Here is a 26,576-nt window from a genome sequence, read left to right on the forward strand (position 1 = left end):
GATGGGATGTAGGACGTTTATTGATTTGTGTGTTTTGAATCATCCTTGCATCCATGGGGTGAACCCACTTGATCATGATGAATAATGTATTTTGATGTCTGTTGGATTTAGTTTACTAGTATTTTGTAGGGCGTTTTTGCCTCAGTGTTCATTGGGGATAATGACGTATAGGCTTCTTTTGTTGTTGTTTGGAATTGGTCAGGTAAAGGCTGGCCTCACAGAATGAATTTGGAAGAATTCCTCTTCTTCATTTTTTTTGAATAATTGAAAAGATTTGTCATTAATTATTCTTTAAATGTTTGGAAGAATATATCAGTGAGGCCACCTGAGCTTTTCTATGATGGAAGACCTTTTATTACTGATGCAATCTTGTTACACTTTATTGGTCTTTTTGGGTACCCTGTTTCTTCGTTAATGTATTCTGGAGTTTGTCTATTTCTTCTAACTTATTATTTTTTATTTTTTTGTTTAGGATAGTCTGTAAGATCCTTTGTATTTTTCTGGTGGCAGTTTTAATGTTTTCATTTTTTGACTCTGATTTTATTTATTTTGCTTATTTTTTCTTAGTCTACTTAAATGTTTATAAGTTTTGTTATTTTTCTCAACAATTTCACAGATACTTATTTGTATTTTATTTATCTTTTTAACTTATTTCTTCTCTGATATTATTTATTGTACTAATTTTGAGTTTCTTTTATTTTTCTGTTTTCTTGAGGTGCGGTGGGAGATTATTTATCTGAAGTATTTCTGGTTTTCTGATGCAGATGTTGATTGCTCACAAGCTCTCTGTTAGTGCTGCTTTTGTCGTTTCTTGTAGGTTTTGGTGTATGTTGTGTTTTCATCATAATTTGTTTCAGAAATTTTGAAGTTGTCTTCATCATTTCTCCATTGATCCACTGATTGTTCATGAGCACATTGTTTAATTTTCATGGTATTCAGCTTTCTTGTTACTCTTAGTTTTACTGCATTATGATTAGAAGAGATCATCAGTACAATTTTAATTTTTTAAAAAAAATATTTCTCAAGACTTTTTATGACCTGCCATATCATCTGTCCTGGACAATGTTCCATCTAGTTCTAAGGATATGTATTCTGCAGCTATTGGATGGAATGTCATGTTGGGTCCGTCATCGAGGGGGCAGTTAAATCTGCTGTCTCTTTGTTAATTTGGTCTAGATGATCTGTACATTGATGCAAATGAATGTTAAAATTCTCTACTATTATTCTTCTGGATTCTATCTCAAATTTTAGGTCCATTAATATTTACTTTATATCTTTATGTAGTGTATTTTTAAATATACATATATCTGTTACTGGTATTTGCTATTGCTGAATGGACCACTTTATTATTAATGGCCTTCCTTGTCTCTTTTCCTTGCATTTGATTTAAAGTCTATTGTATCTGGCCGGCGCCGTGGCTCAACAGGCTAATCTTCCGCCTGGTGGCGCCAGCACACTGGGTGCTAATCCCGGTCGGGGTGCTGGATTCTGTCCCAGTTGCCCCTCTTCCAAGAGGCCAGCTCTCTGCTATGGCCAGGGAGTACAGTGGAGGATGGCCCAAGTGCTTGGGCCCTACACCCGCATGGGAGACCAGGAGAAGCACCTGGCCCCTGCCTTCGGATCAGCGCAGTGAGCTGGCCTCAGTGCGCCAGCCACAGTGCGCCGGCCGCGGCGGCCATTGGAGGGTGAACCAACGGCAAAGGAAGACCTTTCTCTCTGTCTCTCTCTCTCACTATCCACTCTGCCTGTCAAAAATAAATAAATAAATAAATAAATAAATAAATAAAGTCTGTTGTATCTGATATACCTGTGGCTAGTCCTGTTTCTTTTTCTTTTTCTTTTGACAGGGAGAGTGGACAGTGAGAGAGAGATAGAGAGAAAGGTCTTCTTTCCGTTGGTTCACCCCCCAAATGGCCACTATGGCCGGCGCACTATGCTGATCCGAAGCCAGGAGCCAGGTACTTCCTCCTGGTCTTCCATGCGGGTGCAGAGCCCAAGTACTTGGGCCATCCTCCACTGCCTTCCTGGGCCACAGCAGAGAGCTGGACTGGAAGAGGAGCAACCAGGACAGAACCTGGTGCCCCAACCGGGATTAGAACCCCAGGGTACTGGCACTGCAGGTGGAGGACTAGCCTAGTGAACCATGGCGCTGGCCTCCTGTTTTCTTTCTTTCTTTTCTTTTTTTCTTTTTTGACAGGCAGAGTGGACAGTGAGAGAGAGAGACAGAGAGAAAGGTCTTCCTTTGCCATTGGTTCACCCTCCAATGGCTGCTGTGGCTGGTGCGCTGTGGCCGGTGCATCGCGCTGATCCGATGGCAGGAGCCAGGTGCTTCTCCTGGTCTCCCATGGGGTGCAGGGCCCAAGCACTTGGGCCATCCTCCACTGCACTCCCGGGCCACAGCAGAGAGCTGGCCTGGAAGAGGGGCAACCGGGACAGAATCTGGTGCCCTGACCAGGACTAGAACCCGGTGTGCTGGTGCCGCAAGGCAGAGGATTAGCCTAGTGAGCCGCGGCGACGGCCCTCCTGTTTTCTTTTACAGCCTGTTTTCTTAGAGTATAATTTTCCATCTTGTCACTTTCAGTCTATGAATTGTCCTTAGGGATGAAATGAATTTCTTATAACCAGCATAAATGTGGCCTTTTTGGGGTGTTAATTCAATTTTTCTATAGTTTTTTTTGAAAAATTTAATTCATTTACATTTATAGTAATTACTGCTAGCTGAGGTCTCACTACTGTCATTTTGTTTTATTGTCAAGGTTTTCTGTACTGGACCACTTCCACCCCATGATAGCCATTGCTTTGATTGTGCTTTGTCTTCAGGATCATATTGATAAAACCTTGCTTCATCTCTTGTTATACTTGTTGAAGAAATGTGTCAGGATCTGGATCGCAGTTGCTTAAAATTTCCACTGAAAGCTCTGCTCATCTGCAACTGGAGCAAAAGTTTTGGCACCTATCAAGTGAAAATTTACCGGACTTCAGTCTTGCAGTTACAGATTATGGTGAACCAGTGGTGATGTCTATGATGTTGGCTATTTCTGCTGTTAATCCTTGGTCCTCTTCAATAGAGGCATAAACAAGATTGATTTTATCTATTGAAATTTGTATAATGGTCTGTGGCTATACACTTCATCTTCCACATCATCTCATCCCTTCTTAAAATGAGTTATCTATTTTCAAAATGATGGTTTGGTGCAGGGCAGCACTGTTCCAACAAACTTTTCATAAAGCATCAATGATTTTGCCAATATAATACTCCAACTTCACTGTAAATTTGATTTTTGTTCTTCAATTCTAGCAGAATTCATGGAACTCTGGTAGAGGCTTGTTTAGAACTGGTATTATCCTGATATTACCAATGCTTCAAACTAGATCCTTCCTTGGGAGGAGAGTTGTGCCCTCCAATGGCCACTTCTGGAAACTTCTAGCTTCTCATTTCATTTTTCAATAATAGCCATTGGCTTGTCCTTGGCTGATATCATTATAAAAGAGTTCCAGGGCACCTTCAAAGACCTGTTGCAAAACAAACCTCAAACACTGATCCAACCACAGCCCAGCATCAGGGACTGTGAGGATAATGGACAGAAGGGTGGGGTCCATGCAGGCCACATTGCAGGGAGATCTCATGGCCTTGGGCCCACATGCCCTGTCACCTTGGCCTTGGATTTCTGTAGTTTCCTTCTTACTCCTCTTACAGACTTAATTGTGGAGTGCCTGGAAAGGTAGGCCTTCTCCATCAGCCTCCATCTGAGGCTGAGATGGGTCCAGTGGAACTGTCCATCATCACAAATATGTGATGAGGCACTGCAGGATTCTGTTTGGCACTGGGCCACGCTGTGGAGTGTCTGGTCCAAGATGCCAAATCAATACTTGTACCCTTATATCTACCACTTTCTTTCCATAAACAGAAACTGACTCTCCCTGTTGTGTTGCCTCTGGTTGGAAGTGGGATGAGGTCCTGTGGCTTCTGTAGATCTAGCAACAATAAATCATACCCAGAGCTCAAAGATCATGATGACCAGTGTGGCACTGAGGGAGAATCAAAGTCCATACTGCTGTGGCCTGTGTGCTGTTGTGATCTATTCATGGCTTGAGGCTACTACAGCCACCTTGAGGTGAGGCTGGCTGGAAAAGTCTGTCTCACCAGGGCCTCTGCTTGGCTCTGAGAAGATTAAGAGGGTCTGTCTTTCAGCGTTGGCCTGGACAGGGTCCACTGTGTTGTGCATCACATTGAGTTTCACCATGGTGAACCCAGGGCTGAGTTCCTAGGCAAAGCCCTGTACTTCCTTCCCTCCTGCCAACAGAGTCTTTTTTTCCATGCTTCTCAAGGTTGGGGAGGGGTAAAAGAGGCAATACTTTGACTGCCAAGGCTAAGGTGGATCCAGAGGCTCCAACCTCATGCACTGACTTAGGGGTAGGGGCTATGAGGCTGTGTCCAGTACTGGCTTTTACTGTCCTAACTTCTGGCATGGATTCCAAGTCTAAGGACTTTATTTAATTCACTTCCTTCCCTCAAGGAGTAGTTGTCTCCATGTTGTTGTGCTTGGAGTTGGCAGACAGGTGACCTGGGCAACTCTTTCCTTCCTGCCTTGTTCAATGAATCTTTTATTCTTATTGAGTTACTACCAGGTTCTCTCACTTAGGTTCCATAGTTCTCAGGAAAGTGATTAGTTGTTTAAGACATTTCTGTGGGAAGGCAATCACTAAGGGGTTATACTCTGTCATATTATTTTCCCCCTAATTATTGAAAAAAGTCCTTTTAATTTACTACTGAAAGGATATTGATTTATAGAAGTAGTCTGATAGTTGTATATCAAGAATAACTATTATAGTTTTATTTTATAGCATCTGTTAAACACACACACACACACACACAGGTATGTCAGAGCCAGACTCTATTCTAATGGCTCACCAAACCTACTACTAAATTTCAGGAGTTTTTTTTTTTTTAATTTTTTTTTAATTTTTGACAGGCAGAGTGGACAGTGAGAGAGAGACACAGAGAGAAAGGTCTTCCTTTTGCCGTTGGTTCACCCTCCAATGGCCGCCGTGGTAGGCGTGCTGCAGCCGGCGCACCGCGCTGATCCGATGGCAGGAGCCAGGTGCTTCTCCTGGTCTCCCATGGGGTGCAGGGCCCAAGCACTTGGGCCATGCTCCACTGCACTCCCTGGCCACAGCAGAGAGCTGGCCTGGAAGAGGGGCAACCGGGACAGGATCGGTGCCCCGACCGGGACTAGAACCCGGTGTGCTGGCGCCGCAAGGCGGAGGATTAGCCTAGTGAGCCGCGGCGCCGGTCTAAATTTCAGGAGTTTTCTAAGCTACCTGACACCAGCCAAGTGTCCTGAAGTTTGTTATGGTGATAATATTTACACCATGGAGACTGGCAAAAGCTGCAAGTCCAAACCCCTTTTCTTTTTCTTTTGGAGAGCCAGTTGTCAAACTCTGAGCATTTATTTAAATGAAATAAAGAGATATTATCTTTGAAGTTGGATTTTCTATAAAAGTTTCTGTGGGAAAAAAGCGAAACTGATATTTTCACTCATGTTTTTAGGTATTCGGAAAGACCGAAGAGGAGGGAGAATGTTGAAACACAAGCGCCAGAGGGATGATGGGGAAGGCAGGAATGAAACAGGGCCCCCTGGAGACATGAGGGCTGCTAACCTCTGGCCAAGCCCTCTGTTGATCAAGCACACTAAGAAGAATAGCCCAGCCTTGTCCCTGACGGCCGATCAGATGGTCAGTGCCTTGTTGGAAGCCGAGCCTCCCATCATCTATTCCGAGTACGACCCTACCAGACCCTTCAGTGAGGCTTCGATGATGGGCCTACTGACCAACTTGGCAGACAGAGAGCTGGTTCACATGATCAACTGGGCAAAGAGGGTTCCAGGTAAGAAGACTAAATTCATATTTATTTTGATTCAACAGCTTTTCAAGGATTGGTTGTGATGGCATGGGAGAAATTGTAGGAGAAAAGGAAATAATTGCTTGCTATTCCAATGATTTCAAGGCTGCATCCTAATTTCTTAATTTTCAATATCAATGCACTGTGGTCTCTTAGAAATCAGAAAACAATCTTTTATAATCAAAATATAGATGGTTAAAAATCATTACTTTGACATCATTTAAGTATTTATAACCCAGAGTATTTGCCAAAAAGATTTAAGGTGGACCCTACATGATAAATATATTCACTATCATATGTTCACAGTTTTTCAGAAGAGTTTTATATTAAATGAGCCACAACCTTTTTTCCCAAATACTTCAATTACTAATAAGCATTTTACCTTTAAAATCTTTTCCGTGGACTAAGGAGATAATGATAGGTTTAGTACTGTGCCAATTATTTATCTAACATGGTTTATACTTAGTATTTTAGGAGAAAGGGAACTAAAATAGAAAAATCAATTAGAGTTTTATCCTAGAGAAGAGCTGGAAGAAAGACACAATGGTTCAAGAGACACTTTTGTGCTCACATTGATTTTTCTCAGAAGTGGTGTTTCTGTAAACTTGACTGCTGTTCTTGTTGATCGGAGAGAATAACTCTAGTTATTATGAAAACAAGACTAGAAAATGACCTTTTCCACAGCCCAAAGTATCCATTCAGGAATTAATAAGGATAAAACCAGGTGGGAGGAAGTTAAATCTTTTTTCTGGACTCATGGGGCAAATGAGAGATGGATTTATATAGAGATTTGCTCATTTGATTCATTTTCATGAGTGAAACTAATTATTACCTTTGAATAATGGATATTTTTAAGTGAACTGAAAGATATAGAGTATGGTGCTTGTACTGCAAGAGTCACTGATATGAGATGGGCGAAGTGAATGTATGTCTGGCCTCAGAGATTCTCACCTGTATTTTTTATAAACTGAGATATAAACATGCAGCCCTTTAAATGGAGGGTGGGAGACCAGATCTGAGATCCACTTGTAGAAGACATCTGTATGTGTGAATGGAGTGGTGGATATTGGGTTGCTTGAAAGCATGGGTAATAATGGGCAAATTTGGGTTTTCAGAGTCAGTCCAACTGGAAAACAAAAACTCCTGGTCATTTTTTGGCTTAAGAGTTTCCTTGTCCACCTACATGTTTTAACATTCTTAACGAAGCAGATACCTTAAATGCACATATTCGGTTCTAAACTTAATATGGCTATAGTTTTTTTTTTTCTTTTATATTTGCTATGATCTCATTTTTATCCTTTGGGAGAAGAGAAACAAGCAAAGAAGAAACTAAGAAACTAACTGCCTGCCACAGTGGTTACTGTTAAGTTTTTTTTTTTTTTTTTTAAGATTTATTTATTTATTTGAAAGTCAGAGTTACACAGAGAGAGGAGAGGCGGAGAGAGACAGAGAGAGATGTCTTCCATCTGATGGCTCACTCTCCAATTGGCAGCAATGGGGCGGAGCCCCCGCCAGTCCAAAGCCAGGAGCAAGGAGCTTCCTCCGGGTCTCCTATGTGGTTGCAGGAGACCAAGGACTTGGGCCATCTTCTACTGCTTTCCCAGGCCATAGCAGAGAGCTGGATCGGAAGTGGAGCCGCCGGATCTCCAACCGGTTCCAATATGGGATGCCAGAGCTTCAGGCCAGGGCGTTAACCCACTGTGCCACAGCGCTGGCCCTCACTGTTGAGTTTTATTGTCCTGTTAGCATTTTTTTTCCCTCATGAAATCTTGGCCTGCTGAATACAAGATTACATTTTTCATACTTATCAGTAGATTCCCATCCTGGCATTATTATAATTATAAAACTTTGAAGAGCATTTGAAATAACTCAAATTAAGTTAAAATACATTACTAGTGGATGAAAGAATTCATGACAATTATCTTCTGAATTCAAGAATAAAAGTGGAGACATAAATCAGGGAAGGAAGAAATAATAACCATCCTACTGATATGCCCAGAACTAGACAAATTTATGGAAATAAGATGTGTAGCAATACTTCTAATATAACATCATGGCGTTCATTTAAAAAACCTGGATGATTCAAAAATCCTTGGACCAAATTACATCTTGTCATTTGATGATTTGAATAATTATAAAGATGAAAATGCAGTTATATATGTATACATGTTTGTATGTGTATGTGTGTGTATATGTGTGTGCCACTGAAATACAGCTGTTGAACATCAAAAGACTGCTTTCCTGACCAAGCAGATTAAAACATGCCATTGATTTAGAAAAGATGAAAAATGAGGAAAGAAAAATATTTTCTGCAAAAACCATGAAGAGGAATGTCTTCAGAAAATTTGACAAAGCCACATAGATCCAAACACCCTCTGTTATTTAAAAAATAGCTTTCAATGAAAATTTAATATAGACAATATTATATTTGTGTAGTAATCATTTGATAATAATAATAGCAACTTGTAAAGGAGGGAATGAAATATATCATTAGCAAGAAGAATACCAAGGAAGCCAGTTCTAAAAGTCCCTGGAATTAGCTAAATGATACAAAAACCTGCAGAGGATATTGGGATGACTCTGAATTGAAGTGAAGTTATGGATTAATTTAATTTTAAATGACAAAATTTAATTAATCAACACTTTTGGGCAACAACTTTAGTAGTTATAGACCATGTTTTTTACTAACAATATTGTCAGAATTGTAAACGTGATTGTAAGTTGAATTTTCCTTTCTCTTGATGTTTGCAAGTTATGTCTTGATATTTCTGTTTCCTAAGAATTTAGATATGGAGAGCATAATACAATCATAATACATAATCATAATCATAATACCATCACAATGTGATAGACAAGCTCCTCTGTAAAGTACATGTGTAAGATCTGAATAAAGACAGAAGTAAGAAATTGTTTTTTTCCTTTTGTGATTTATAAACCACAGTGGCAACAAGAAAGATAAAATTTACTCAGCCAGCGCTGAGAAGGGATTTGTAAGTAGCCTGCGTTGTATGTTTACTCTTTGATATCTAGTTATAGAGAAGGCTTTTCTCTTTTCAGTTTGCTTTGAAATCTATGTGTATTGGCATTTTATAATCCATGGTTGGAGATTTAGTATTAAGCAATCAAGTTATTAAATCTTAATTTATTATTATCTTACACATAGTGAATCTAGTGAGTAAATGTTAACTCATTTAACTGAAGCTCAAATGAAGAAAAACACTATGACTGCCAAAAGCGTTTTATCTTTAATTTCTGCATCATTGAGTGGTGGATTCTTAGTTCTGGTGTTAATGAAATACATCTGATTTTTTTTTTCAGCAGGAGCTCAAAACGCGTCACCAAAATGTCACTTCGAGTTATTAAAAATTAAGCATTTTTCAAAGTTCACTATAATTTTACATAGTTCAAAAGGCACTTCATTTGTCAAATTTGTGTCCTAGTTCTATATTTAAGTCAAGATTTGAGGAGATGTCTAGTCCTGGGCTTGTTATTGCCTCATGGAGGGTTGAGCCCAGGACTGGGAGGGAAATTGGCTGGGCAAGCTGGAAATGTGCTACCTTTGCCACTTCCTTTCTGTTAGTGGTAAGCCAAACAGCCTTTTTCCTTCCCCTTTCCTACCAACGCCCTCTTGCTCCAGTGCTAGGGACGTCCCTAATCCCTGGCTCCGCACCATTTTACCTTAGATTCCTTCCTTGCTCAGTGTTGGCCCACGGATCCAGGACCCACTTTTTCTGGACATGCCTGCAACCATCTCCAAACTCAGGTTTCTCAGAAGTTTCTGTGGTATCTCTGATACTGTGTGACTGTCTTCCCCAGAAATTAGCTTCCCTGCCTCTAATATACTACCCTCATCTATCATTAGCAATAAACTGAGCACCAGAAGGACTTGAATAAAGGAATAAGTGAACAACTGAAGGCGACTTTGAAAACTCATTTACAAAATCTCTGAGCCCTATTAGAACTCAATTTTTGCTACAACCCGGGGCTGCTTGTCAAGGCTGTGACATGCCCTTTGCACCTCTCTTCAGAATCTACCTGTTGCTCTGAAATCTCTGGCAGCTGTCCTAGTAAGACTCTGTTTCTAACCTTTCTTTTGTTAAGGGGCAGAGAGAGCTGCCAGGGTGAATGTAGAGACAGGAGCTCAGATGACTCGGACATTCTTCCATTTGTTATTGGCAAGTCAGTTCCACATAGTGAGCGTACTTAAAAACTCACAGTGGGTAGGGACAAGAGGGTCAGGGAGAGGGCACGATCCCTTAATCGGGGAATTGGGAGCATTTTCAAGGCAAACGTTCTATTCTGGGAGGCTCCTGTGGGTTCCAGGGACTTGGAAAGTCTGCCCAGTACCCTGCTTCCTAACTGCAGTCAGGCCGACAGCCCCTGCTCCCAGGTGGTCGGTGTGTTCCAGCCTGCTTCAGTGTGGCACAGAGATGACGTGGAAGTATAGTAACTCCTTGGAGAGGTGACACATGCAAACGCTTAAAGGCACTAACTGCGGTTTAGATTTTGCAACCTTTGCTTCATGAGAGCCTTTGGCCAGGGCTTGTGTCCTGTGGTGTGTATGTCGGCACAGCCTTCTGGCTGGCACCGCCCAGCAGGGCTCCTATTCCAAGCCAGCGCTGCCCAGATTTCCATGGCTCCTGTGGAAGCTCTGGGCAAAACCCAAGGAAAGCAGCTACTTACTTGATTTTTCCTTCATGTGAAACTTGAAGCCCCATCAATTCGTCTTGGCCTGTGTGCTACAAAGCCTTGAAATATCCTTTTCTCATCTTGAGAGTATTTGAGAAAAATGCTCCTTCTAGGCCTCCGCCCCACCTTCACAGCTCTGTTTCAATGAGTCTGGGTTGGACCTCAGAATCTAGATGTTTCCCCTGAGCACAGAGGATGCTGTCATCCCAGGCCACCCTAAGTGTTGGCTTGTGGCTATGATGTGCCAAGGGAATTTGCTATGGACAATGTCTGGTTGTATTAACTGTTCGTTGGCTAAAAAGAAATATTACTATGGAAGTCTTATGGGTTGGATTGTGTTTCCTTGAAAACATATGTTGGAGTCCTATTGTCCAAAACCTCAGGGACCTTACTTGGAAGTAGAGTCTTTCTAGAGGATCAAGTTCAAATGAAGTCATCAACATGAGAGCCCTAATTCAGTGACATCTTTATTGCAAGGGAAATTTGGACAAGGAGATAGACATGCACAGAGAAGGTGTGAAGACACATGGGAGAAGATGGTCATGACTGGAGTGATGCTTCTCCAAGCCCGGAATACCAAGGTTTTCTGGCAGGCGTCCAAATCTAGAAGAGGCATACATGGTCTTTTCCCAGGACCTGCAGTGAGAGCCTGGCTGCCCTAGCACCTTGAATTTTGGCTTTTAGCCTCTAGAAACGTCAGACCATGCATTCCTGTTGTTTTAAAAGCCACACAGTTTTCATACATTGAATAAGTGCCCTTAGGAAACTAATAAAAAGTGTATTAAAACTAATTTTTTATTTTGTAATTCTGCAGCAAAACAATAAAGAGCTGTTGATTTAAAGAGAAATGTTTGCTGTGGGGTATAGTCCTGTGTATTCCCTCTTCTGCCTCCTAAGGGGTTCCCTGAATTCTGGCTTTGAAGTTCATTTAGCACTGTGCTAGTACCATACATCCACCTGGTAAATGCCTTGTAATAGATTTTAACATACAGTAGAATATTTTATGTGGTGCTTTAATAGTTTTTCATTGTATATTTGTGTCTTTGTTCTATTTGAATACATCTTGGTATACGGTATGAGGTGTGATTACAATGTGGCTTTTACTCAATGAGCTGCCCAGCTTTGCAGTTTCATTTTTTAAAAAGATTTATTTATTTACTTGAAAGGCAGAGTTAAACAGAGAGAGGAGAGGCAGAGAGAGAGATAAAGTCTTCCATCCACTGGTTCACTCCCCAAATGACTACAATGCCTGGAGCTGGGCCTACCCAAGGCCAGGAGCCAGGAGCTTCTTCCAGGTCTCCCACATGGGTGCAGGGGCCCAAGCTCTTGGGCCATCTTCTACTGCTTTTCCAGGCCATAGCAGAGAGCTGAATTGGAAGAGGAGTAGCGAGGACTTGAACCGGCGCCCATATGGGATGCCGGCGCTGCAGGCGGCAGCTTTACCCGCTATGCCACAGCAGTTTCATTTGTTAAGCAGTATTCTACAGAAGTCTTTTCAAGACTTCTTTCATAGTTGTCCTTCAAATTTGACTATTTGTTTAACAGAGTCTTTAAAGTAGTGTGGAGGCTATGATACATGCATTTTGTTATTTTTCTCAAATCTGAAATTAAAAATCAAAACTGTGAGCTACCTGAGCCTCTTTTCTTTCTTTCTTTTATTTAGCTCAAGTATTTCCAGTCATTCCATTCATCTTGGAAATAAAAGGCAAACATCATGAGACATGAGATGTTTAGATATCAGTGCTAAGAAGTAATCGGAGGAATTACCTTTTCATTTTCATAGGACATCAAAATTGTTCCCCTAGGAGAGCAAACAAAGGATGTGCGAGACTTCCTTTCTGTCTTTTCCTATCTGTTGTAAATGATCCCACAAAGGTTCCTGTATACGACCTGCAGTGTGCTGCTACTTTTAGACAAGTGGAAGCATTGTCAGTCAGAGCATCAGCCATCCACTTTTAGGCTCATGATTCACAGGAGTCTAAACACCTAACTGGTCCATTCCTACTTTCAGCCTCAGACAACAACTGAATGGCACATTTGCACCAATACGTCTGAAACCAAACTAGCTATCATTCCCTTTCTCTACTTCACCAGCAAACTCACTTGTTTACCTTGGTCCCCTTCATATCTTCCAGGAGCTCCACCCTTCTTCTTTATCCAACTGTGAAATCATCTCTGCGCCTGGCTCTTCTTCACCGTTTACCACCCATTCTTTCTTTGCAACACCTCCATGTTTCCCCACTCCCCTGTCACCAGCCTGGTCGACCTCTGATATGTTTACAAGGCTGAATGTCTATAATATCCTCCTAACTGGTCTTTTTGGTTCAAGACTTTTTCAATTCATCCTGCTTGTCACCCCAAAGTATTTTCTGTAAATCATCATTTCAAAATGCTTTCCTCCATGTGTTGATTTCCTGTGGCTGCTGTATTCTCCCACTCACAGTTCTAGGGGCTACAAGTCAGACAACAAGGGGTGCACAGGACCATGGCCTCCAGGGGCCCCAAGCCTCACTCTTCCCAGTCCTGGTGGCTGCTGGGCATCTTTGCTTGGCTTTTAGCTGTATTTCTCCAATTTCTGCCATGGTCATCACCTGGTGTTCTTCCTTGTGTCTGTGTCTTTGTGTCCAAATTGTCCTCTTTTTAAAAGGATGACAAATATCCGGGATTTACCCTCAGGTTAACCTCCCATGACCCAATTTCCAAATAAGGTTGCATTCAGAGTTTCTAGTTCGATATGAATTTTTTTTTTTTTTTTTGACAGGCAGAGTGGACAGTGAGAGAGAGAGAGAAACAGAGAGAAAGGTCTTCCTTTGCCCTTGGTTCACCCTCCAATGGCCGCCGCGGTAGCGCACTGCGGCCGGCGCACCGCGCTGTTCCGATGGCAGGAGCCAGGTGCTTATCCTGGTCTCCCATGGGGTGCAGAGCCCAAACACTTGGGCCATCCTCCACTGCACTCCCTGGCCACAGCAGAGAGCTGGCCTGGAAGAGGGGCAACCGGGACAGGATCGGTGCTCCGACCGGGACTAGAACCCGGTGTGCCGGCGCCGCAAGGCGGAGGATTAGCCTGTTGAGCCACGGCGCCGGCTCGATATGAATTTTAAAGGGACAACTATTCAGTTAAAAATTAGCATTGGGACCTTATTATCTAATTTACCAATTGTTTTTTAACATAAATGATAGTGTCCTTTGAAGCTTAAAATGTAGAACCAGGTTATGCTCCAAGGTTAGGTGCCTAACCCTAAATGAACCTCGTGTAGACAAACTCTTGGGAAGGACCATTATAGAAGAGTCCTTATTTCATTTCTACTTTCCAATATGATTTGCTTATGTCAGGCAATCTTGGTCCACCCTTTTCCCCTGTGCTTCTCCCCTTCATAAAATGTTTCATTTTTTTTGTCTTCAATTGAATCTCTCCCTTCTCTATTCAAATTCTAGGCTTTTTTTCCCCCAAGGGAAAACTTCAGCTTTTACTTACTTCCTGAAACCTCAAATTACTTTAACAATACAATGTTCAATTGAAGTTGCCCCATTCCCCCCTCTCTCAACCCTAACAACCAGTCTTTGGGCCTAGATATCTTGCTGGAAGTACACTGAATAACTGAACCAACTGGGGCTAAAAAACACAGTAACAGCTGTGAAATATTTTCTTATTTCCTTCATGATGGACTTGTTGCTAAATAATTCTTTTACATTATTAAATAAAAAATTATGGGAGGTCATTGTTTTGGTCTCAGCTCCTGCACTAGGTACCAACAGAACAGACTGAAATATCAAAATGGAGTCAGTCATCGCAAAAGTCAAACTGAAACTAAATTATCTGAGCTTCCGAGAATCCAGGAGAGAAAGGAATAGCAGCCAAAATTCCCAAACGGGCAGTTTCAATTGGCAAGGGAATAAGATTGCCTCGCTTTAATTCTTACTCCCTCCGTCCTTACAAAAAGTGACATAAAGTAATGTGAGGCTAACCAATCAGCTGTTTTTCTATTGCTTGGTCTCCTCGTCTTCCCTTACAAGGAAAGCATCTTTGGAATGACCAATCCACGGTTTGTTCTTTATTTCTGTTCTTCCGCATTTCTCTGTCTATAAAACCAATCTTGTCTGTTCTGCTCATTGAAACATTTATTCTGTTACATGGAATGAAGTTGCTTGATTCCATAATAGCAAAATAAAGCCAATTAAGACCATTAAGAAATTGTTATAACTCTTGATAATAGTATAGTTGATTTTTTTTTTTTTGAAATGGAAACATGAATAGGTTATGTTGACTGGGTTTCTATTTTTGTCTGGAGGATTTTGTCAAAGGAAAATTATTTCTGTGACCTGAGTTTAATTTGTTTAAGCCATGAACTTGTTCTTTAAAAGTTGTGTGTACACACAATGAATTTATACTCAGTCATATTTTAATGTAAGAAGGATGTCTTTCATTTAAATAAAACCTGTGACAGGGTACTCCTGTGAGGTGAGCATTATTTGAAAAAACAAATCTTTGCTTTTTTATTGAAAAACAAATTTTCACATGGTTTCACGTAAGGTTAACAGTGACTATTTGGATCATCCATATTAGAACTTCATTCTTAGACCTGAAGCTCTACAGCGTCTCAAAGGTATATGCAGCTGACATTCTGGGTGACTGTGCTGAATTTTTCTGGCATAACTGACAGTATCTAGATCCCTGGGATCCATGTGTCACCAACAGTGGTATGTTTAGTTCTTTGTGTCACATCAAAATCATCAGTCTATGTGAAATATGTTAATTTTCTTTAGGACTGAAAGGCCAGAGAACTGCAAAAAAGCAAAGAATACCAGTATTGGCCTTAATGAGGTCTAAGTAGGTGGAGCTATCAAAAACAATGAGCACCTTTGTAGGAATCTTATGGTAAAGAGAGAAGAATTTACCTCTTACCTGTGTACTTCCCTATAGAACCAATAGCTTTCTAGAGAAACCTCATAAATGGATTTGAAATTTGGTTGCCAACACCATTTTGCTATTGCTGTATTTTACAAGAACCAATGGTCTCCAATCAATAGGATTTCACCATAGTCTCTATGCTAGGCTGCAATTTAAACTGATTGCTTATTTTTGGAAAAATTATAATTTCTCTCCCTTCATTACACTTCTAGCTTTCAAATACTCTTGATAAGCACTTTTCTTACTAGTTTGAAAATAGATCCACTTCTTCAGGCAGATGGTTAATCACTGAAACTAATTGAAAAGTATTAGACTAGATGTATAATAGATATGTGTTTCTTTTCTTTTTATCAAATAATAACAATTTTTCTAAATCAAGCTATCCATTGCCCAGATCAGACACTGTGACTATTCTCTTAACAGGATTCATAACTGAGAGGTAATAATCATTAGGGAAACAGGTGCCCACCCTATACCCTTGCAGTTACATAGAAGATGGGGAGTTAGAAAAACTGCAGAGGTAAAGTTGTATTGCTTATGGTGTTTGAACCTTAAATACAGAACACAGGATTGGGGTTATTGATGTTTTATTTCAACAGAGTCACCACAAGGTGCTTAGTGTTCTGTTCATCTTCTATAAAAGGGAAATAGATGGACCTAACTATTCCTGGAGCACCTCCCCTCATTCTGGGGAATCTTAGAGTTTCAGTTCTGCTGCCTTGGTTAACAGATTGTTCCATGAAGTTTGCTCGATCTTTTTTTTTTTTTTTTTTTTTTTTTTTTTTTTTTTTTTTTTTTTTTTTTTGACAGAGTTAGACAGAGAGAGAGAGAGAGAGAGAAAGGTCTTCCTTCCATTGCTTCACCCCCCAGATGGCTGCTACGGCTGGCGCGCTGCACCGATCTGAAGCCAGGAGCCAGGTGCTTCCTCCTGGTCTCCCATGTGGGTGCAGGGCCCAAGCACTTGGGCCATCCTCCACTGCCTTCCCAGGCCACAGCAGAGAGCTGGACTGGAAGGGGAGCAACCGAGACAGAATCCAGCACCCCTACTGGGACTAGAACTTGGGGTGCCGGCTCTGCAGGCGGAGGATTAGCCTAATGAGCTGAGGTGCTGGCCTGCTCAACCTTTAATGAGTGCTTCTCCTTTGTAAATAGGTGGTTGATGTTTGAAAAATCTAAGTTCTATTTAAAAGTTGTTGAGACCAATTCACCATGGTTCAGAAAACAAGTGGCCTGGACTTTTGGACTAGGATTTATCGCTTAGTTGTATCTGTGGGAGCCCCCAATGCAATAGTAGGGGAAATTAGAAGTGTGGCTGCTAAATAAAGATAGAATTTTATAAAATGGTGGCAGTGCCCTCCTCTAGAGGAAATTCAAGTTCCTCTTTGTAGTGTTGGATGTGCTCATTATCTGACTATTACTTAAACATGAAATCTAATCAAATGGTGGGCACTTCCCACTCTGGAGGGAATTAAAGTGTCTGTTCCTGGAATAGTGTGTCACATCATAACACTTGGTTCTTTTTACCTGGTCAAGATGCTTGCCTAAATTTACTTAGGGCATTTGAGACTAGTCGATAAATGCTTTGAATCTAAAAATCATTCAAGGGTTTTAGCTGTGGAAGGATATTGTACAATAGCACACATTCAAGTTTTATATGTCAGTTTTCCTTCTTGTACCAATAAGGCAGAAGTGGATATAATCAGGTTTGGTTTCTTTTATTACTGTCTACAATTCAGAGATATGAGCTGAAAAATATATTGTTCTTTCCCGAGTAGATTTTGAATTCCCCAGGACAGTCTTGCCCTGACATCGGGTCTGCAGAAGTCAGGGGCTCTGCTGAGACTGGTGATGAAGGGCTTAAAAATTAAGATATAGATATATAATCAAATGAAATAAAACAGTCAACTATTATCTAATACATACATATCAGAACACATGACTCCAATCTTGTGAAACTGGAATCATCTACCTAAATACCTGTAATTTTCTTACATAACAAATAGCATGACCCATTTGACAAGCTCTTTAGCAGGACAGTAATCGTCAAAATGGGAAATTATTGGGACCAGTATTTTGATGCAGTGGGTTAAGCTATCACTTATGGTGCCAGTGTCTCATATCTAAGTGTTGGTTTGAGTCCTGACTTCTCCCTTTCCAGCTTCCTACTAATGCACCTGGGAAAGCAGTGGCAAATGACCCAAGTAGTTAAGTCGCTACCACCTATGTGGGAGAACAAGATAGAGTTTCTGTTCTCTGGCATCAGTCTGGCCCAGCCCCAGTTGTTGCAGCTGATTGAAGTCTGTCTCTCTCTCTCTCTCTCTCTCTCTCTCTCTCTTCCCCCTTCTCTCTGTATCTTTTTCTCCGTCACTCTTTCAAATGAATAGGTAAATAAATAAATAATTTTAAATGGGCAATTATTAATCCAGTTAACCAGTTTCTGATTTTTCTTGACCAGCTCTATTTTTTAAATATTTATTTATCTATTTTAAAGGTAGAGTTAAAGAGAGGCAGAGGCAGAGAGAGAGGGAGGGAGGAAGGAAGAGGTCTTCCATCTGCTGCTTCCCTCCACAAATAGCTGCAATGGCAGGAGCTGGGTTGATTTGAATCCAGGTGTTTGTAGATTCTTCTGGGCCTCCTATGTGGGTACAGGGACCCAAACACTTGGGCCATCTTCTACTGCTTTCCCAGGCCATAGCAGAGAGCTGGATTGGAAGTGGAGCAGCTGGTACTTGAACCAATGCCCATATGGGATGCCAGCACTTCATGAGGTGACTTTACCTGCTACGCCACAGCTCTAGCCCCTTGACTATTTCTAATAAACTAAACTAAAATAGGTCTTCAAGTTGCATTTGTTTGCAGCTGTGCTTAGAACACATCCTTATAAAAAAAAAGAGGTTGGCATTTTGTAGAAAGAAATCTGCCCTAAGCAGGTAGATTCTAGAGATGGATAGTGGTGATGGTTGCATAGCCATGTGAATATACTTATGGCACTAAATCACACACTTAAAATTAAACCCATTTATGGAAAAAAGAAATAGATAAAAATTATGCTGAATTCAGAGGTGATTTCTCTTATGCAAAGCTTTTTTAATTTTTAAAGAACATAAACATTTTATAAGATGATAAATTGATAAACTAATGAAATGAGGGTGGAATAAATAGAAATAGGTTTTAACTTAGGCACCTATGGAGTCTCTTCCACGATGAGATTACAGATGATTTCATTCACTCAATAGTTATTTGATGAGTTCCTCTCATGTGCTAGGTAGTATTCTATGTATGAATAATACTGAGAAAACTTCTGCCTTCAGAGAGCTTCCATTCTGCTAGGCCAGTTATTACATGAAGAATGTGAAGGCAGTCGTGATCATCTGCTTCAGCCATGGAGAGTCAGCCATCACAGGTGTGTTACACACAGTGAGAAAACGGAAGACAGGAAAGCAGTAGGGACCCCTGGCCCTGCTAAAGCAGTCTTCTCGCAGAGCTTTCCTGGAAGTGTTACTCAGCCCTTCTTTGATGCCCTTTGGTCAGAATTTAGACTTCCTCTGGCTGCAAGCGATTCTGGGAAATAGTGTTTAAGCTCCCCACATTGGTTCTGGACAAATATCTGAGTTCTACCAATATGAAGAGTTGAACAGACCTTTGACAGGCAAATATAAGTTTCTGCTATCATACTAGGCTTCACATACTAATTTCAGAAGTGTGTTTCCTATTTAATGAGTATTCTAACTTGCCAAATGTCAATTCATATTATAGATATTTCAGAACCTTAAGAAAAGAATCATGGGGATGTCATTGTGGCATAGTAGTTAAAGCTGCCACGTGTAACACCGGCATCCCATATGGATACTGGTTCATTTCTCAGCTGCTCTACTCCTGATCTAGCTCCATGCCAATGGTCTTGGAAAAGCAGTGGAAGATGGCTCAAATGTTTGAAATCCTGCCACCCATGTGGGAGATTTGGATGAATCTTCTAGCTCATGGCTTTGGCATGGCCCAGCCCTGGCCATCGTGGCTATCTGGGGAGTGAAGGAGAAGATAGAAGGTCTCTGTCTCTCTCTCTGTCTCTGTCTCTTCTAACTCTGACTTTCAAAATAAGTTTTGTTTTTTTTTTGAAATCAGAACACATTAATATAAAATTCACAACAAGGAAGACCATATTGGGGAAAGAAGTTATCACCTGTCTAGTGTTTATTAACTTCCCACTACCCCCATAAGTTGGGTATTATTGTGGCCACTTTACTGATAAAGAAACAGAGTGCTCCATATGATGAGTAGCTTTCCCACATGTGTTGTGAAGGAAGGAGCTGCAGAGCCCCGAGCAGTCTACTTCCTGTAGATATGGCTGCATTTTGCAATTCAAACCAGTTTCAAGCCTTGCAGTTGGTCATCTGAGGATTAATTGTCATCTATTCTGGCCCAACTGTTTAGATTCTGTACATACTGGATTGATTGTATGCATAGTTTTAAAATGTGTTTTGTACTTCAAAAGGTATACATTCTCATTAACATCTGAGAACTATCCTTATTTTTAAGGCAGATTTCTTTCTACAAAATGTCAACTTCTATTTTTGTGAGGATGTGTTCTAAGCAACTTGAAGACCTGTTTGTATTCAAGAAACACCACTTTCTTGAGCTCCAGAGTCTAGCTCTTTGTTGATGGACAGACAGTAGATTCTGTCACCTAACATTTTGAATGAGTTCTGCTTTTGCCCCTATTGGGATTCAAGGATGAATTTGAAATGTTGTCCTATTTTAACCATTGTGTGTGTATGTGCTTAGTTGAAGAGATTTTCTATGCCCCTGCATGGGGCCTGGCATTATCTAGGAGAATGGATGGGTGCAGAGGAGGGCTTGGACTACTAAGTATGTAGCATTGAGCAGGAAATGTCCTCTCTTAAACCCTTGCCTTCTCAGGTGTAGAGCTTTGCTTATTTCCTCCATCTTTGTTGGAGTCACCCCATTAATCAAGCTCAGTGAAAGACCACTCAGTCACCTGTGAAAGCATGAGCTCTTCATTGTTAGGAACCACTGGTGTGGCACACACCTTTTTCTATGGTAAGCTAACACAAATATTTGTTCTCTCATGAGTCCTTCCACCCCCTTTCTTCCTACCTCTTTCCTTCTTCCTTTCTCCTTCCTTTAACCCTCCCTCCTTCCTCCCCTTCCATCCCTTCCCCTCCTCTCACCTCCCCTTTCCTTTCCTTCTTTTTCCTTCCCTTCCTCTCCTTTTCCCCCATTTCCCCCTTTTCCCCCTTTCCTTTTATTTTTGTTTCTGAGTAATCACAGCCATGCTCCTTCCCTGTTCCCTTTCCCAGACTAATCTTTTTTCTCAATCTCTACATTCTAGCACGTCAGGCCCGAAAGGCAGTGCTGTGTGGTGGGTGACTCCTCCTAGACACAGCCGTTGAGGCACTTGCTGACTTGTAGCATTCAGAGGTTTGAAGGTGGTGAGGATTCACTGGGGAATGGGTGGTAAATCTGAGATCCATGAACCCAGGGGGCCTGACATATTGTCAACCTTTCCCCACTCTTAACCTCTTCCACATCAAGGAGAAAAATTAGTTGTATTGAATTTGGAGACAACAACTAAATACCAAGGAACAAGATTTTGCCTAACAGGTTGAGCTTTAGAAGAACACAAGACGCCCTTATAGTTAAGATTTCTTGACCAATCAAAATTAACCTTGGCCCCCTCGAGATGATGATTATCTCTACTGAGAACTCGTGCATTAATATTAGATGTCCATTCCTCTCATGAACACCAACATTGAGTAATATGTCGTGCGCATGTGTGACATATGTTACCAACCATCTATAACCCCAAGGGCCAGGAGAATGTAAGTTATATGAAGGCAAACATTTTTATCATTTTACCCTTTTTTTATTTCTAGTTCCTGGAACAATATTTGGAACATAGTAGGCACTTATAAATAATTGTTGAATGGTAACAATACATGTTTCATTTATGCATGTTTTGTTGATCCCGATTTTTTTGTTTATCATATATTTTTCTCAATCAACATTCACTAAAATGACATGAACTAGTATATGTGTTTGGGTGGCAGGTGTTAGTGATAGGTTCTCAGACTTTGATAATGTTCTAATGGAATTTCCACACTTGCAAAAAAAGCCCAAATGCAGCTTTAATGAGCCTGGAAATGAGTTTGGAAATGAGTTTGGAAATGGCAACAGCAGAGTCACTGGTTGTTTTGTTCATTGAACAATTTATTGAACAATCCCTGAGACAAGCACTGTTCTGAGTGCTTCGAAACCATCAAGTTCTGTCTCCACCCAGTTTACATTTCAGCAGGGGAAACAGGAAAAAAGCAAGTCAATTGTATTTTTTAGAAGTTGACAGAAACTGTGGACAAAGGCAAACAGAAGGTAAAGATAGCTGTGCAGGTGTGCTGGGTGGGATGAGAGCTTCAAGTTGCAGAAGACTCACTGAGAGATCACTGGAGCAAACCTTGAAGGAGGAGGAAACCACTGGTGCAGTGGAAAGAATTAGCCGTGTAGTGGAATAGCATACCAGTAAAGCGCAGAGTCCTGGCAAGAGGAGCAGTTCTGGAATTCTAGGAACAGGAGGCCTATATGACTGGAGTGGGAGAGGGGAATGACACTGGGATGGGATAACAGTGCAGTCAGAGGTGCTATGATTTGGAATGTCATGTGAGTTCCTGTGGGAATTGTGAGAATTAAATCTTAGCTTTTATTCTGAAGTAAATGGAGGATCACGACAGGATTTTAAGAGACATAACTGACTTTTGTTTTTACAAGTGTTTACATGGGTTGCTGGATTCAGAAGAGACCTAATGGGGACCAAGAGGTTGAGGAAGAGAGTAGGTAATGCCTGAGAATTAATGGCAGCTTTGGCAAAGGTAGCAATGGAGACGTGGTAGGGAGGGCTTGTATTTTGCATAAAACTTAAGATGGAGCTGATTTTCTTGTGCTATGGATGTCATGTGGAGTGAGAAGAATAGTCAAGGACAATTCTGTTGGCTTAAGCAATTGGTCACAAACAGCTGAAATGGGGACATCTTTCACCTAGTGTTGGCCATGGAGAGTTTAAGAAGTGTTGATAGACAACTTGAGTGAGATATCCAGAGTTTGGCAGAGAGTCTAGCTTGATATAATGTTATGATTTCACAGCATAGAGATTGTGAGATGGCTAAGGGAGTGAGCATTGGGACAAAGAGAATACCAAAAGCTGAGTACTGAGGTGCTCTGACATTAAGTCAGAGAGAAGAAGAGGGGCTGGCAAAGGAGCCTGAGATGGAATTTGTTTCACTGTGGCTCCTTGAAAGACAAATGAGCCAGAAAGCAGAAGTGAATAACTGTACCAAATGCTGCTGTTAGGCCACGTACAATGAGAATTGATATTGTCCATCTTATCAACAGCAGTATTGATGGAGGGATGGGTGGAGACATATTTATTGGAGGGGTGGGGTGGAGGCATATTTGGAGTGAGTTCCTGAGATAATATGATGGAAAGAATTAGAAGAAACAAGTATAATAATCTTTTTCTAAGGAGGAAGAAGAGGAAGACAATGCTTGAGATGCCTGCATCCCATATCAAAGTGCCTCAAGAACTGCTTCTGTTTCTGATTCAGCTTCCTCTTAATGTACACCCTAGGGGCAGCAGGTCTTGGTTTAAATACTTGGGTACCTGATATCCACATGGGGACCTGGATTGTATTCTTGGCTCCTGGCTTTGTTCTGGTCCAGCTTTGGTTGTTGCAAGCATTTGGGGAATGAACCAGAGGAGAGAAGATCTCTCTCCCTGTTCCCAGCTTTCAAATAAATGAAAATAATAATAAGTCCACTTGTATTGATTTCAAAGGAGAGAGAAAAAATAATGGCTATTGTATTGTTAATAAAATAGAAGGGTAGAATCTTGGACACTAGACCAGGGGTTGTTTTCACAGAGGGTGCTGCATAATCAGGAAGGCAGAGTATGGGTACAGTGCCCACAGCATAGCCGAAGTAATTTTGTGAGATTCTCCTGTGATTGTCTCAATTCCATCTGCTCCAGGCCATCTGCTAAGAGTGAGTGTTGGGGAGAAGAAATGAGAGGTTGAAAAGACAGGAGTAGGAGAAACAGTCATCAAGTGGAGATGGAGAGGGATGGGTCATAACTGATTAATCTGGCACCTGAGATGCTTGTAGACCCATTTGTTGTTTGGGTTATGAAGGGTGTTTGTGTCAAAGTGTGGAATTTAACTGAGTTAACAATTTTGGGACATAAGAATGATGAGTCAAGAGAGAGACCAGGGATTTGAGTGGGTTTATGGAGAGTGATATTAATGAGTGTGCATGGAAAACTATGTAGGGAGCAGGGAGAGTGGATGTTAACTGGCTAGTGGGTAGGGGAAAGGGAGTAGGACTCATGGGCACTGATTATCCCTTATAATTCAGGCCAATTCTTGTGGGTTGGGCCATTTGGCTTCACCTACTGGTTTACATGCCAGCTGGGATGTCATGTGTCCCATATTGGAAGGCCTAGGTTGGTGTTCTGGCTCCAACTCCCGAATTCAGCTTCCTTATAATAGAGAGATGCTGTGAGGTAGTGGTGATGGATCAAGTAATTGGGTTCCTGCCACCAAAATGGGAGACCCAGATTGAGTTCCTGACTCCTGGCTGTAACCTTGGCCCAACCTTGGCTGTTGCTGGCATTTAGGGAGTGAACCAGTAGATGAGATATCTGTTTTCTCTTTCAATCTCTCACTGACTGCCTCTCAAATGAAAATGTAGTAATTTATTAATTCATAAGAAATATTTTATTTTTATGTGTAAAAAAGAGCTATTGCATCTTCCAGGTGTTCTGCTGCTTCCAGGCAGTCCCAGAAGCTGGACTCTGCATGGAAGCCTTGGAATGTGCCCCTGATGTGTTTGGAGTCCTGCACTCTTTGTAGTCTTGTCTTGAGGTCCTGCAGTGGTTTAGATTGGAGAATTTCTGTGATTGCTTAAAAGAGAAGTAGGCATCTAAGGCCAGCATAGATCTTCTCTATGTCCCCTGAGCGGAGCCCTGGGGTTCCCTGTAATGGGTTTTTTGTTCTCCTACCCTACAGCCTGCTTTGGGCAGATTCTAAGCCATCACCATGCATACCTGGTATAGTGTGGGATGCTGGTTTGTGTAATTCCTATTCAGATAGAAACTTTTATCCTTAATCCAGCAAATAATTAAATAGTGACTTTTTTTTTCCTGTAGAAAAAAAAAAAAGCCACAACCAAGAGAACCAAACCAAACCAACCAAATTTGATAACTTTTTATCATGGTTCCATGCTTTATCCAAGACTTCTGGCTAGTTTACTGACAGCATTTTGAAATTTCCTAATTTTGTGCTCTTTCTCCTTCATTGTGCTGTTATGTTGGGTGTACACACAATGGACCATTTCACTTTTTCTCTAATGGGAAGATGGCAATGTTACTTTCTAATATTTAATTGAGTTTTATCTTCTAACTCTTCTAATGAAATTTTAAAAATTAGGTCTGGCTTAATTTTAATTTCTAACAGACATCAAAAATTTTTAATATATACATAAATTATACATATGCATATATTTCTATATAATTTGATTCTTTCTTATAATGTCTCATTTTATCTGTCAGGATATTCATTAAAAGAAGAATTTAAGAATCTTTAAGAATATATTTTCTTCTGCTCTCTGAATTGTTTCTTCCTGTAGATTTTCCATCCCTTTTTTCCTTCTTGCTCTTGATCTTTGAAGCGTATCATAAATATTTGGGCAGTCATTAATTTTCAACCAGGAGTGACTAAAAATGCACATTGCAGCTTGTATGCAACTCCAGTAGGGCTTTTAGGTAAATGGGGTTTATTTCAATATTTCCTCGGGGGCTGATTAGCTTCCGAGGTCTGTCATTTTTCTGGGGGTAAAAGACCAGTTGACTATTTTATGGAGGTAGAGGTAACGATAGAGTGATACCCCTGTCAAGAATGAATACTTATTAATTGGTTTGTAAATCCTTGGACGATATTTTTGATTGAGTTGCTTCCTTGCTCTGGAGTTGAGTTCCTTATGTACTTTGAATATTAAGTTGTATGGCTTGCAAATATTTACTACATTTTTAGATTGGCTTTTCACTTTGCCAGTTGGCATGCTTGCTATATAGAAAGTTTTTAGTTTTATGCAATCCCATGAGTCTATTTTTGTTTTTGTTCCCTGTTGTATCCAAAAAAATTGTTGCTCAGACCAATGCTGTGAAGCAGTTGATCAATGTTTTATTCTAGTAGCTTTATCATTTCAGTTCTTGTGTTTAAATCTTCAAGTCATTTTGAAATAATTTTAGTATATGATGTGAGTTAAGGGGTCCTTTTAATTCTTCTCTGTGTGGACATCCAGTATTCTCAGCACCATTAATCAAGTCTTCATTCAATGTTCATTTTTTTCTTCAGTAAAGCAGATGTAGCTTTATTTTTAAAATTATTTTTGTTTTTAGGTTTTTCCTTTTTATTTTATTGAAATCATCCAAGTTTTATATATTTCATATATGCAGATTTAGGAACATAGTGGGACTTCTGTTCCCTCCTGCCCACATTCCAACCCTCCCCACCCCCTCAGATACCCATTCTTAATTTTTACAATGATCTATTATCAGTATACTTAGTGGTCATATATTTAACCCTACTGTAAGTAAAGGAATTCTGCAAATAGTATGAAAAGAAAGGAAATGAAACTAAATAAAGCAAAACTAAACAAAAGATTGTTCCTCAATGGAAGAGACAAGGCTATAAACTATCATCCATTCTCAAAATGTCTGTTTTGCTCCAATACATTACATTTCAGGTATTCTGTTAGTTGCATCAGATCAAGGAAAATATTTATTTGTCTTTTGGTGATTGTCTTATTTCACTAAGTCTAATGGTTTCCAGTTGTGACCATCTTGTTGTAAAAAGAAAGATTTCTTTTTTTGTTTGTTTTGTTTTGTTTACAGATGAGTAGTACTCCATAATGTATGTAACCATAATTTCGTTATCCAGTCAATAGTTGATAGGCATCTGGGTTGATTCCATTCCTAGCTATTGTGAATTGTGTTGCAATGAACATGGGGGC

At 40.6% G+C, this 26,576-nt stretch overlaps 1 protein-coding gene across 4 annotated transcripts in view; it reads left to right on the forward strand.

Annotated features, from left to right (window-relative positions):
* Positions 1-26,576, forward strand: part of ESR1 (estrogen receptor 1) — a 464,974-nt gene that overhangs the window by 300,307 nt on the left and 138,091 nt on the right. For all 4 annotated transcript variants that reach the window (XM_062186943.1, XM_062186942.1, XM_062186945.1 and 1 more), the window contains exon 5: positions 5,552-5,887. In XM_062186943.1, the coding sequence (XP_062042927.1) occupies positions 5,552-5,887 (336 nt within the window). The remainder of the gene's footprint in view (positions 1-5,551; positions 5,888-26,576) is intronic.

Source organism: Lepus europaeus, chromosome 3 (genome assembly GCF_033115175.1).
Source record: "Lepus europaeus isolate LE1 chromosome 3, mLepTim1.pri, whole genome shotgun sequence".
Lineage (NCBI taxonomy): Eukaryota > Metazoa > Chordata > Mammalia > Lagomorpha > Leporidae > Lepus > Lepus europaeus.